The sequence below is a fragment of the Sinocyclocheilus rhinocerous genome, unplaced genomic scaffold (assembly GCF_001515625.1).
Source record: "Sinocyclocheilus rhinocerous isolate Xijiao unplaced genomic scaffold, SAMN03320098_v1.1 scaffold1856, whole genome shotgun sequence".
Lineage (NCBI taxonomy): Eukaryota > Metazoa > Chordata > Actinopteri > Cypriniformes > Cyprinidae > Sinocyclocheilus > Sinocyclocheilus rhinocerous.
Genome location: NW_015645071.1, coordinates 40,654 through 55,695, shown reverse-complemented (window position 1 = coordinate 55,695; position 15,042 = coordinate 40,654). Strand labels below are relative to the sequence as shown.

The 15,042-nt window shown below is 42.4% G+C and overlaps 1 protein-coding gene across 1 annotated transcript in view; it reads right to left on the bottom strand.

Moving 5' to 3' along the window:
• LOC107705450 (DNA polymerase zeta catalytic subunit-like) overlaps positions 1-15,042 on the bottom strand; it is an 85,761-nt gene that overhangs the window by 51,075 nt on the left and 19,644 nt on the right. Inside the window, exons 2-3 of the mRNA XM_016508754.1 lie at positions 11,516-11,705; positions 165-239 (exon numbers count right to left, since the gene is read on the bottom strand). Coding sequence (XP_016364240.1) covers positions 165-239; positions 11,516-11,705 — 265 coding nt within the window. The remainder of the gene's footprint in view (positions 1-164; positions 240-11,515; positions 11,706-15,042) is intronic.

Below are 15,042 nucleotides of genomic sequence, written 5' to 3'. Positions count from 1 at the left end.
CACTCCTCCACCCACCACACACAGAACAATTAGCACCAAATCACCAAAGGTTCCGAAAGTACCAGTACTTTTTGACATCCCTTGACACACTCACACAATATGTACAGTTACAAACACACTTATTCATAAAAAGAAACAACAACTACCAGATTGCTAGGACTCACCTTTTGACCATCTGTGGGTTGTACAGGTAAATCTTCATAAAGGTTTTTTCCTTCATATGGTATCCATAGAAAGGCCTACGGAGAGATAAGATGGTCAGATCTATGTACAAATGTTTTAACAGAAGAGAGAAATCAAATTTGTGTCTTTGCACTAGGGGTAGCACAGACGAGCTGATTAATTATGGCACCAAACAACATTTTTTAACTAGCTGTGGGTAGTGTGATTTCATGTGCACTTGTTCTATACAACAGTTGTAGAACTCTGCAATTACATAGTATGAATGCATGTGCAGAGCTCTGTTTTTGAATTCTTATTAATACAAACAATCATAAAGCAAATAAATAAATGATTAAATGAATAAGAGAACACTTAAATCACAGTATAACACCAAGTCAATTAAACAATCAGGGATATCATTCTGTCCGGTTACAAAGCATTAGTGACTGAATCAGTTTCACCTGCTTTGGTGCAAATGAATGTAACAATAGGTGAACTGGAGAGGCAACAGCAAGAAAACCCCTAAAAAGGGAATGGTAACTAATGATAACCCACTCTCATTTCAATCTCCAATTCTCCTTCTCACTACCCAGTTTCCGTTTTGTTTATGTCACGATTTCAGTGGGGTCTACTTGGGCTTTGTTATCATGGAGCACATGGCCTTTGTTTAACTTGGAATTTGTGTTCACCTGCTGTTGGATCCCGGTCTCGTTTCTGACAGTACGGACTGACCAAGATGGATCCAGCGGGTGAGGAGTTTGTCAGATCGGCCATCGCTCATCAAGGAGCTCTCCTCGGTCACCAAGCTAGCCAGCTCTCATCCACCACTCAGGAGGTTGCTACCCTCAATGCCCAAGTGGCGGAATTAAGCAGCCGCTTCCGTGAACTCCAGCAGGACGTTCTGTCATCCTCCGCGACAGCGGTTCCCCTGTCTCCTTCTCACCGCGAACCCAAGCCGCATGCCAACAACCCGCCCTTGTACGATGGAGATCCGAATTCATGTTGGGCATTCTTATCTCAGTGTTCACTGGTGTTCGCGCTGCAACCTGCAGCGTTTCTTGGGCTTCGCCAACTTCTACCGGCGATTCATCAGGAACTTTGGCCAGGTAGCTGCACCCTTAACGGCGCTCACCTCCAACAAGGTACCGTTCACCTGGAGTGCTCAGGCTCAGGAGGCCTTTGATAGATTAAAGTCCCGGTTTGTCTCTGCTCCTGTTCTCTCCATTCCGGATCCCGAACGGCAATTTATCGTGGAGGTGGACGCCTCCGGGGTCAGGGTGGGCGCAGTCTTGTCTCAGCGCTCCGCGAGGGATGGGAAGGTGCACCCCTGTGCATATTTCTCCCACCGCCTCAACCCAGCTGAATGTAATTACGACATCGGTAACCGGGAGCTGCTGGTGGTTAGGTTGGCCTTGGGTGAGTAGCGTCACTGGTTGGAGGGGTCAGCAGAGCCCTTCTTGGTCTGGACGGATCATAAGAACTTAGAATATATCTGTTCGGCCAAGAGGCTGAGCTCGCGCCAGGCTCGCTGGGCACTCTTCTTTGACCGTTTTAACTTCACCCTTTCGTACCGGCCCGGGGCCAAGAACGTTAAGCCCGACACGCTATCCCGCCAGTTTGAGCGCCCGGGAGAGGAGACCCTAGCCAATGCCATACTCCCTGAAGGTGTGGTGGTGGGGGCCCTCTTCTGGGAGGTCGAGTGGAAGGTGGAAGAGGCCGGACCAAGGGTGGAAGTGCCAGCTGAGTGTCCTGCGGGTAGGTTGTTCGTGCCGGCTGTGTTGCGCCCTGAGGTCCTTCAGTGGGGGCATGAATCTAGGGTTGCCTGCCATCCAGGAGTCAGGAGATCGCTGGCTGCCATCCGCCAGCGATTTTGGTGGCCCTCTATGGGCCAGGACGTCAGGCAGTTTGTATTGGCTTGCTCTGTCTGTGCCCAGAACAAGGTCTCTAACCGTCCCTCCGTTGGTCTGCTCCAACCGCTGCCCATTCCCTCTCGTCCCTGGTCACACATAGCCTTAGATTTTGTCTCTGGCTTACCCCCTTCAAGAGGCTACACCGTTATTCTCACGGTGGTGGATCGCTTCTCTAAGGCGGTTCATTTCGTGCCCCTACCTAAACTCCCCTCTGCCAAGGAGACAGCCCAACTGGTAATTGACCACGTCTTCCGGATCCATGGTCTTCCGGTTGACGTGGTCTCTGATAGGGGTCCCCAGTTTGTCTCCCGTTTTTGGCAGGAGTTTGGTCGACAGATCGGGGCCTCTACGAGTCTGTCATCCGGTTTTCATTCCCAGACCAACGGACAGTGTGAACGAGCCAATCAGGATCTCGAGCGAGCTCTCCGCTGCCTGGCGTCCCGCAATCCTGCCTCTTGGAGCCAACAGCTCACGTGGATTGAGTATTCCCATAATACTCTCCCAGTAGCATCCACAGGTATGTCACCTTTTGAATGTTCTGTTGGCTATCTACCTCCCTTGTTTCCCTCTCAGGAACCCGATGCGGCTGTACCGTCTGCCCTAGCCTTTGTCCGGAGATGTCGTAGTGTCTGGAGGAAGGCTAGGAAGGCCTTGGTCCAGGCCTCCAGACGGACCAAAGCAGCGGCCGATCGTCACCGGATTCCAGCGCCCCGCTATGTCTGTGGTCAGAAGGTATGGCTGTCTACCAAGGACCTGCCTCTCAAGGCTGTCTCTCGCAAGTTAGCGCCTAGGTTCATTGGTCCATACCAGATCACCAAGGTCCTCAATCCGGTGGCGGTACGGCTCAAGTTGCCTCCCTCTCTTGGTCGGGTGCACCCTGTTTTTCATGTATCCAGGGTTAAACCTGTGTTCAGATCTCCCCTTAATTCCAACATTTCATCCCCTGCCCCCCTCCCCCTCATCTAGTGGATGGTTCTCCTGTCTATTCTGTTAGGAGATTACTAGATGTTCGTCGTCGTGGCAGGGGTTTCCAGTACCTGGTGGACTGGGAGGGTTACGGTCCGGAGGAGAGGAGTTGGGTTCCGGCTCGGGATATTCTGGATCAGTCGCTGATCGAGGACTTCCGCCGGACACAAGGTAAACCCCCCCCTTGAGTCGCCTGGTGGCGTTCCTTGGGGGGGGGGTACTGTCACGATTTCGGTGGGGTCTACTTGGGCTTTGTTATCATGGAGCACATGGCCTTTTGTTTTGACGGCTTGCCATGTGCTCTGCTGTCATCCTGGTGTTCACCCCGCCCCTCTCGTTATCCCTGTTAGCTAATTCTCCCTTCTCACCTGCACCTCGTTTTGTCCTCATTATTCTTCCCTTTATCTGGCCCTCTTGGATGCTATCTTGTGTCAGTCCGTAATATGTTGTGCAGCAGCTTAGATCGTCTCTGTCCATATGATCTGCGGCTGGTTTTCAGCAAGTCCCGGGCCACCTCGCTTCCCCCCCACCGGCCGTTCGATGGTGCCATCGATCTCCTTCCAGGCACTTCTCCACCCCGGGGTCGTCTCTTTTCCCTGTCAGGTCCAGAACGAGAGGCTATGGACAAATACATTCAGGAATCCGTGAAAGCCGGTCTCATTCGCCACTCGTCTTCCCCTGCTGGTGCTGGGTTCTTCTTCGTTAAGAAGAAGGATGGCTCTCTGCGTCCTTGTATTGATTACCGAGGGTTAAATGACATTACTGTTAAAAACAGGTACCCCTTGCCATTAATGTCATCTGCCTTTGAACTTTTGCAGGGAGCCAAGGTCTTCACTAAGTTAGACCTCCGCAACGCCTATCATCTCATCCGCATCCGCGAGGGCGATGAGTGGAAGACAGCCTTTAATACCCCCACGGGACACTATGAATACCTGGTCCTTCCGTTCGGGCTTACTAATGCCCCTGCTGTCTTCCAGGGCATGGTTAATAGCGTGCTGGGAGACATGATTAACCAGTTTGTCTTTGTGTACCTCGATGACATTCTCATCTTTTCTCCATCTCTTCAGGTACACACTCAGCACGTGCGCCAGGTCTTACAACGGCTGCTGGAGAACCAGCTTTATGTCAAGGCGGAGAAGTGCGAGTTCCATGCCAAGTCGGTCTCGTTCTTGGGCTTTATTATTTCGACTGGGGAGATTAAGCCGGATCCGGCCAAAGTCGAGGCTGTCGCTAAGTGGCCAGTCCCCGACTCCAGGAAGGCTCTGCAGCGTTTCTTGGGCTTCGCCAACTTCTACCGGCGATTCATCAGGAACTTTGGCCAGGTAGCTGCACCCTTAACGGCGCTCACCTCCAACAAGGTACCGTTCACCTGGAGTGCTCAGGCTCAGGAGGCCTTTGATAGATTAAAGTCCCGGTTTGTCTCTGCTCCTGTTCTCTCCATTCCAGATCCCGAACGGCAATTTATCGTGGAGGTGGACGCCTCCGGGGTCGGGGTGGGCGCAGTCTTGTCTCAGCGCTCCGCGAGGGATGGGAAGGTGCACCCCTGTGCATATTTCTCCCACCGCCTCAACCCAGCTGAATGTAATTACGACATCGGTAACCGGGAGCTGCTGGCGGTTAGGTTGGCCTTGGGTGAGTGGCGTCACTGGTTGGAGGGGTCAGCACAGCCCTTCTTGGTCTGGACGGATCATAAGAACTTAGAATATATCCGTTCGGCCAAGAGGCTGAGCTCGCGCCAGGCTCGCTGGGCACTCTTCTTTGACCGTTTTAACTTCACCCTTTCGTACCGGCCGGGGGCCAAAAATGTTAAGCCCGACACGCTATCCCGCCAGTTTGAGCGCCCGGGAGAGGAGACCCTAGCCAATGCCATACTCCCTGAAGGTGTGGTGGTGGGGGCCCTCTTCTGGGAGGTCGAGCGGAAGGTGGAAGAGGCCGGACGAAGGGTGGAAGTGCCAGCTGAGTGTCCTGCGGGTAGGTTGTTCGTGCCGGCTGTGTTGCGCCCTGAGGTCCTTCAGTGGGGGCATGAATCTAGGGTTGCCTGCCATCCAGGAGTCAGGAGATCGCTGGCTGCCATCCGCCAGCGATTTTGGTGGCCCTCTGTGGGCCAGGACGTCAGGCAGTTTGTATTGGCTTGCTCGGTCTGTGCCCAGAACAAGGTCTCTAACCGTCCCTCCGTTGGTCTGCTCCAACCGCTGCCCATTCCCTCTCGTCCCTGGTCACACATAGCCTTAGATTTTGTCTCTGGCTTACCCCCTTCAAGAGGCTACACCGTTATTCTCACGGTGGTGGATCGCTTCTCTAAGGCGGTTCATTTCGTGCCCCTACCTAAACTCCCCTCTGCCAAGGAGACAGCCCAACTGGTAATTGACCACGTCTTCCGGATCCATGGTCTTCCGGTTGACGTGGTCTCTGATGTTGGCTCTCTTCCTTGGCTCGCGCTGCTCATAGGCCTGTCTCTCCACGGCAGTTCCGTCCTATTCCTCTCTGCCCACGCTCGATACCACCCCTGGAATTCAGCGGCGGCTTTTCTATTGCCGGTTCACCGCCTCTCTTCCCCGCAGGCTCGACCGCGGCTGGTCTAACCTCCGCGCTGATCAGAACTGACTTTTTGCTGGGGTTTTGCTATCCGGCTGATTTATTGACTTTTTGTTATCGGTTCCAATAAACTTGGAATTTGTTTTCACCTGCTGTTGGATCCCGGTCTCGTTTCTGACAGTTTAACTGTCCTGTCTTAATAAAAAGGCAAATACTATGATGCACTTCATCACATATTTTGGGTGCTGCTGTAGTGCTAGGTGATATACCATTATTTTTCAAATACTGCCATAATAGTGTCTAAGTGAAACAATTGCTTTATCTATTTAAAAATCACAAAGAGTGCTAAATAGAGTGTATTGAGAGGGGACCTTTATTAACTGCACAACACAACACTGCCCTACTTGCCCATACAAACAAGCCATGGCTGCTTAATTTTAAGATTCAAATCCGATCAATCTACCTTTTATGTAACTGACTTAAAGACCAGTCTTAAAGGAGGAAAAAAGAGATGATTGACTTAAGACAGGTCTAAGCAGTCGCTTCTAACTTCTTCCATTCAAGAATTATGGAGGCCAATGAGTTCTTTGGAACCTTCAGTATATCCGTTTTTTTTTTTTTTTGTAGCCTTCCCCAGATCTGTGCCTCGACACAATCCTTTTTCTGAGCTCTGAAGAAGTTATTTTGACCTTTAGCCTAATTTTTGATCTGATATGCATTTTCAGATGTTAGAACTTGCATAGAAAGGTTTATCTTTCCAAATCAAGTCCAATCAATTGAATTTGCTCAGTGTGTAGAAACAAAGATGATCCAAAGAAATGAAGCACCAGAGCTAAATTTTCAAATGTCACAGCAAAGGGTCTGAATACTATCAATGTGATTTCAGGTTTTTTTTAATAAAAAAACGGTTTATAAAACCAGATTTAACTTTGCATTATGGAAAGTATAGATTGTGGGGAAAAACAGCATAGAATAAGGCTGCAACAATATGTGAAAAAAAAATTAAAGGGTCTGAATACAGCCTGAATTGAATTTAAACATGTCAACATGTTGTTGTTAAAATGTGCTCTAGAAATAAATGTGTTTGACTGTTCAACTGAATCAAGCAATACCTCAAAAACACAAGTAAACTATGGAGATAGAATTGTTGCTTAATTCCAAATAAATAGATTATGATCAACAAATAAATGTAAAGAGATTAACAAACATTAAACATATTGACAAATAAATAGAATGAGATCCACAAATAAAACTTAAAGTTTCACAAACATGAATTAAATTCACAAATAAATAAAATGAGATTTGCAAATAAAAAATATATTCACAAATATATATTTATGTCACAACCACAACTTTGCCTGGCATTTATTTGTGAATCGCGTCCTGTGCATTTGTAGATAGCTGCACGCATTTGTGAATTGCGTCCTGTCCATTTGCGAATTGTGAAACATTTCTTCCGTCAAGACGTGCTGATAATCCACAAATACGGCCACAGTATTATATTTTACGTGCCTTTGAAAATGCCAGAGAAACATCATGAATCATGGCTATGGGAACAACGCTATACTGGATTCAAACGCGATATGGAAGCGCCATGTGATTCAATATGGAAATAAAAGCGTCAATAAGTAACTGACTAATAAATAACTCAACCTCATAATAAACATTTGTTTGTGTAATAGGTTAAATTGCCGTTACACAACAGCCAACAGCATTTCCCAGTTATACATTTTCTGCTCCCATATCTTGAATTTTGTGATCATTCAAAATGTATTTTAATAAACTGAATCGTACAGTGAAAGAAACCCCCGTAATTATATTTTAGGTGCCTTTGAAAATACCACACTACAACGGCGTGATGAAGTGTAGTAGGTTAGACTAGTGCGTGTGCGCATTTACTGTTTCTCTGACATTTCAAAGGCACGTAAAATATAATACTGTGGCTTGGCATGATACACAGTCTAATGGTCTAATGAAATCCAATTTTAAACATCTTTTACTGTACCCATTTTATGGCCCTTATATTACCTATTTGAGTCAATGCAGATGAATGAAGTTCTCAGGACGAGACCGCCCTGATGTAAAGCAAAACGTGATTGGCTATAGCGAGATTGTGCTACGATTGGTGTGACATAAATATATATTTGTGAATATGTTTTTTTATTTGCAAATCTCATTTTATTTATTTGTGAATTTAATTAATGTTTGTGAAACTTTAAGATTTATTTGTGGATGTCATTCTATTTATTTGTCAATATGTTTAATGTTTGTTAATCTCTTTACATTTATTTATGGATCGTAATCTATTTATTTGGAATTAAGCAACAATTCTATCTCCATAGTAAACGCACTCTTCTGTGACTGGCATTATTCTTTGAATCATATTTTTCATGTGTGCAATGTGTCTTGATGCTCAAGATGGCCAGTGCTGTAATGGAGCCGTATGTTTGAGCCAGGAACCACAGTGATTGCCTCCAAGTCCAAAATACTTGGCACTGCCATAGCTTTCAGTATAAATAATTTAAATAAATTATACACAAAAAAAAAACCTAAAATCGCAACTTCGCAATATTGACCTTAAAGTTTTTGTTTTTTTTTCCATTGTTTCCATTTTTATTCCCAACTTCCCAAGGTTAGCAGAATTTTTACATCAAAAGCTGTGTCCCAATTCAGAGGCTGCAGTCGATGACTGGATGCATCACAGCATCGTGACGAAAGCTTTCCCACATCGAAGAAACCTTCAAATGCATCCTTCATTTCCTGGGCAATGAAAAATGCAACTAATGGATCCATTACAACCAGAGAATAATTGCGGATCAGTGACAACAGGATTTTTGTGAAATAAATTTTTAAAGTGTAATCCGGTATTAAAGTACTGGGTCTGTACTGGGTCTGAATTTACTTAAATATCTAACAATATAAATAAAAATAATAATAAAAAAAAGCTGTTTAAATGCTGACATATCTTACTAAGGATGCGATTTTATATATTGATTTTTTTTTATGTACGTACATAAATGGACCAATGTCAACATATTTAGGCATGTCATGAACCCTGTTTAGTTTTCAGACAGCTAATCACTTTAAAAAAAAAATACACACATTACTGCCATTCTTCGACAGTAGCTGTCACAATTGCTAGGATCAGTCCTCTGTAGGCTAGACCATCCATTTAACAATGCTTGGTACAACCTTTGCAGACTTCGAAAGTGTTGCCTATGAAGTCTGCATCTTTCGACGTATGCAGCTTATGAATTGGGAGACAGCAATTTTCTACACTGATTTTAGAACACCGTTTAAATGGCCAGGTGCTCACTTCTATAATTGGGAATATTCTTTGCATATGCTCTCAAGACAACATATCCAAACTTTAAGTGCGAATGGAAAACAAAGTTGTTGTTTTTTTTTTAATTACTTGAAATGACAATAAGCCTAGATACAGACAGGGCTCTACGCACCTGGCAAGGCTGAGCACCTCTGATAATTATATAGTTATCAAAACAACTGTAGATTATTATTCAGTACAGTGGGAAAATTAACAGACAATCAGACGTTTTACAATAAAAAGCAGCCTTTCAGTTTTTAGCATCCAATGTCCTCCCCCAAGAAAAATTGCAGTCCTTTACTCCCACAGGACAGGAAGAGCTTACAAAACTTACACTACATCAAAACTAACGACATGTACACTAGATCCCTACCACTAAACTACTGAAAGGAATCTCACAGAGGGAGCAAGTCTGCTTCATATGCACACTTCAGGCCACTCCACAGACCACAACGCAACAAGATTGTGACGTCATCGCAGATCGCGTTTTGCAAGGGTTCTGCCAGAAGTGGGCACTCATGCAACGTAATCAATGACGTACATCCAAGTAAACAAGACGGAGGGAAGTTTGCGAGTGAAGGGCATAAAAAAAAATGAACTGGAACGCAGCCATAGTGATCCTAAAGACCTTGATTAGCTTGTTCAGGTGTGTTTGATTAGGGTTGGAGCTGAACTCTGCATGACAATGGATCTCACAGGCCAGAGTTGAGAACCCCTGCTCTAGATCCTATAGTGCAGTAGTTCTCAATTACAGTCCTCACATAAAACCGTTCTGCATATTTTGCATGTCTCTCTTATTTAACACACCTGATTCAGATAACCAGCTTGTTAGAAGAGAGCTAATGCGTGAACTGTTTTCCTATTGACATGATCCCTACACCGCGTTCTTTGCTCTCTACTCCCTGGGCACATGAAATCCATTGAAGTTTACTTCACTTTGAAACATTCATTCATGGATTTGTGCTATGCTACGGCCTGCAGCATCTTCACACAGACAAAACTTACTAGAGAAGTGTGAAATGTGACAATATACCTCTGTCAATAAATACAATTTAAATTAATGTATCGCACACTTTAATCCCCTTTGAATGGACCGTATATGTGCCCTTCAAACAATGTTCCTTATGTTCATGGTGGAATATCCTGTGATGTCCACTTCACAGGGAACTTATTGTCAAATAGAAGAAACGTCTGAAGTGATGAGAGATGCATACAAAATGTGCAGAGCGGTGGTACGTGAGGACTGGAATTGAGAACAACTGCTATAGTGAATTGGCAAATTACAGACCCAACTCAAATCCTACTTATGTCTATAATATCACAAAAAGTTGTATCTGCTTAATTATGCTCCTTTTTGCAGGAAAGCCCTAAACGGTCTAGTTTCTTCATATTTAACTGATCCTCTATCATGCTACAACCCATCATGTTCTTTAAGGTCACAAAACTCTGGACTTTTTATAGTACTAAAAACAAAGTTTACTAATGGAGGCAGAACATTTTGCATTTGGCTCTTAAACACTGGAATAGCCTTCCTAAAAATATCTGGGGGTCAGACATACTCTCTAAATCTAAGTTAAAGAGCCATGTCGTCCAGCCAAGCATTCACAAAACGCAATCAAATACTATCTTTATATTGTCATTATGATCATAAGATGTAATCATTGCCTAACATATTCATTATATCTACTTAACTGAAATAATGATGAGTCACATGCATGATCTGTCTCATAGCAGTATACTACTGCCACATGGATAATATTTTGACACACTCATCTCTGACTAATTAACAGACTACTTCCTGATTGTACCATTGAAAACACTTGTGAAAAGTGTTACACTACATACTGAATTCAATTTTATATGTGGAACTGTTTTGAAAACTTTTGCTATGATCTTAACACTAAAGTTGCCAAGATTAACTACTTATGAAGTGTTGAATATAGCATTCTATTTAGATATATGCTTTTTATTAATATTATTTAATATTATCAAGTTTCACTGAGCAGTGTAGACAATCAACTATAGAGGAAGTTTTGGCGAAAGTGCAACTCTGAGCTGGCACTTTTTGATTGACGGATCTGATTTTAAAAAGGGAGCACTCTTTGCTCGCTTTCTGTATATAATTTAATCAATTTATATAAAATATACTAGTAAAAGGAACAATGTGAAGCTGATAATTTAGTCACTGGTTGCTTACATGTTGCAACATTACTGTTGGGTCCATATCGTTCCATAAAAAAATTTGCAAAGCCTGCAAACCAAACCAAATTTCGACTGGTTTACCAAAGAATCCATGGTTGAAATACACCGAACAAACAAATAATGCTCTGAAACATTCATATGGCTGAAAATAAACAGCCACTTTCGTAACACAAGATTTAAAAGATAATGTTTTTAGTGCAGTGATCCTGTCCCGTATTTCTTCTGCCTGAACACATTAATGCACCAGTGGGTGGGCTAAGAGGCAATGATGAAGTAGGTGTTAATCTGTGTTTGTGCAGGCAGGCTTGTGCAGATATATAAATCTCTTATGTAATAAAAACCTAAATCAAATTAGTTAAAATTAGTAGTGGTCCAAGAAAACACTAGTGTGCACTTGTGTGCCTTTTACACATACATGCCAGACACCAGAACCACTTTAAAGATGTGCTGCACATTAGAAGAGGGGTTTCCCATGCTGACATTCAGGGCTCTGTCGATACTGTAGGCCAACTGCCGAAGGTAACGGTCTGCATCCTGTCCAAACCCATCATACGGCACACAGATGTATGGGAACACACCATGCAGATGAAGACATGTCTTCTGGCCTAGAAACAAAAGAGAAAGAGAATCAGCATCATCTTAAACAAGTGACAAACTTTTTTTTTTTTAAATAAAAGCTGCTTGGGAGATTTTGTGTCTTCTCAGATAAGGGGCTGTACTTATGCAGTTTGGTTTGACAGCACAACACTCTCTGCTACAACAGATTTGTGCTCATGTCATCATTGTTTGATAAATATCCTGCACATTACAATGTTTTAATTTTGTGCTTATTGCTTTTAAATTCAAAGAAATACCATACATGATAGATCAAGTGACATGTCTATTGCACTTACACTGCAAGATTTAAAGGGGTAATTCACTACTGGCAAGTTGGGCTTAAATAAAACTTGGCTGTCTAAGCAGTAAAAAGGAGGACATTTTTAAAATCTGTTCTATATGGTAAAAAAGTGAAAAAAGAAAAGGGACTGTGATGTTCCCTTGTGTGGTTTTGATTTTGGCGAAACGCAAAATGCAAAACCTCAATTTGTAGATTTAACAAAACCCCTGGAACTTGACTCGTTTTGTGGACAAATAAACAAGGGGTGTGCACGAATATTCAATTATTGCGATATTCCATCACGGAAGATTATGACATTCCCAAAACCAGAGCTTCAGCTTGAAAGCATGGTTTCTAAACTACTTTAGAGACAGTAGACTTTGTGTCCATTAGGTCTGCAACAAACGTTTATTTTGATAATAGATGATTAGTTGACTATATTAGATTTTTTCACAGATTAAGGAGTAAGCTTTGACCAATTATTCAGCTTTTACAATTAGTTAAAATATTATTATACATATTCTAACTTTAACAATTTAATCACTTTAGCTAAACAATTATATTAATATTAGATAACTACAATTATTATACAATTATTTTTTACAATATAAATAAATATATTTAATTAACGGAGACGTGCTGAAATGGTCGCTTTGGATAAAAGCGTCTGCTAAATGACTAAAAGTAAAGGTAAAGTAAAAAGTAATTGTATGAAAAACCACAACCATTTAAACTGTATTAAAAAGTAACTAATTCTGCCTAACATCTTTTGTAAGTCATATAGATATGGAACAAAATAATAGCAAGTTATAAGACATTTTATTTTTCGATCAATTTTATTCACAACATTAGCTCTCGTAAAACACCTTATATTGTTATAAAAATCAAAACAGTCCTGAGCTAGATTAGCAACCTTTAATCTCTGCAAACCAAACTATCACTTTAATGTAATTAGTTTTTTTTTTGCATTCACTAATAAAAAGATTTAACATTAGCTAGCTCAACACTGGTGAGTCAAGTTGTAATTCTAAGTGTGCTTTCACACTAGCACTTCGGGTTCGATTGACGTCAGAGTTCGGTACGTTTGGATGATATGCACGCTGTCTTCTGAACTTGGGTGCGCACCCACGAACCATACCCAAGTCCGCTTAAAAGGGGTGGTCTGGGGTACGGTTCAAGTGAACACCAATACGGTTTGCTGCTGATATGAACGCAACAGTACCAAATCGCGGAAGTGAACCGCTATTAATGACTTTTTATTACTGTAACGAAGTATTATTACTTTGTTACATTACACCACTGGTGTTATCAGACCTCCATGAAGTTGGCCCCCCACCCAACGCCAAACGTTGGAAAAATAGTCTCAATCGTTTGTGCTGGTTTTTGCTGTAAAAATTTTAGTTTTTTAGATATTAAAATAATATTTATAGGTCATTCTGAGGTCACTCAGCCCCCACATACTGCAAATTCACCCCAAATAGACTTGTTTGTTTGTGCTTCGTTTGTGCAGGTTTGTGCTGCTTCGGTTTTTAAAATATTAGACATTGAATTATAGATGATGACTTCACTCAGCCCCCCACATGCTCCAAATTCACGAAAAAAATGTCTTGTGTGTTTGTGCTTCGTTTGTGCTGGATTGTGCTGTAAAAAATTTGCTTGTGCTGCTTCGGTTTTTAAGATATTAAAATAATGTTTCGTCCCCTTGGAATTATAAGGTTATATGTGGCAATTTTGTCAAAATTGAGTTATTCACATATTCTTATTCTGTGACAACTTATTTACATTTTGTGATAGATTTTTTAATGTTGTGTGCTATTAATGACTTTTTATTTGAAAAAAAAAAAAAAATGTATTGTGCGTGTTTCACTCACTTTCCTGACGAACGTGACTGAGACGCTGCAAGCAGAGAGCTAATATACATTTCTGTTCGCCTTCAGCATTCTTTAGAGCATTTGTAGTACATTCATAAGACCGACGTAAGTGCCGTTATGTACTGCTTTGGAAACAACACCAACAGTTCAAAAACATGACGCAAGCGAATCGCGGTTCGGACCAAAATAAAATAATATGAATGCAGTCCAGCGAGGGCAGGGGGAGCAATCAAACTCAGGTTCAGACCAAGTGTGAAAGCAGCTTAACTGAAAGCGACATTGTTTTTTCCATGTTTAATTTTGTAAAGCCGCTTGATTTAAATCAATCTATTAGAGTACTATATAAATAAAAGTGTCGTTACTGGCTTGCCGATTGCAGTGCTTGTACAAACATATCCACTTCGCTATGATCAGATGCTTTCTGAACTGCCATTTTCTCACCACTGGCGAGGTGAATTACGGTCTTCAGCACCACACTAGTCAAGCTACGTTATTGCAGGCCCTTACATGGGTCATGTGAGATCAAGCAAGTACTCGACAACAAAAATATTTGTTGACAACTTTTTTTTATTGTCAACATTGTTGATAAAGTCGAATAATCATTTCAGCCCTAGTCTCCATTTTGTTTGACAGTTGGACAGCATTAACTACAGAGTCCTATGTAACTATAAGGTGTCATTTTATTGCTGATGGTAAGGTGAACAGTTATGTCCTGCAAACCTGAGTATTGGAAGAGAGACACTCCTCTGCCAGCCAGGCAGGTCATTTGATAACATCTGTAGAACAACGGGGCCTGGACGGTAAATTGGTCACTTGCATGCCTGACAATGATATTAATATGGTAGCTGCAAACAAAGATGTGAACTGCAAATATGTACCTTGTTGTACACACATGCTTAAATTGGCCATCAATGACAGATTTAAAGCTGCAAGCATAAATAAATATTCCCAGCAAGCAAGCAATAGCCAGCAAGCAATAGCCGTCATTTCAACGTCTCGGTTAAGTATAGACCCGATATAGTCTGGCTATGTGTAACCCACTTCTAGCCCAAATAACCTTGAATTTGGTTTCATGTTGTTTTTTAGCAAAATAACTTCTGAGATGTATGATATTCCATCATGTAAGCAAAGTAACAGCGTTTACAAGGTGTTTGGTTTCATTTCTTTAACATGTTCAATACGTAGCCTGTGCGT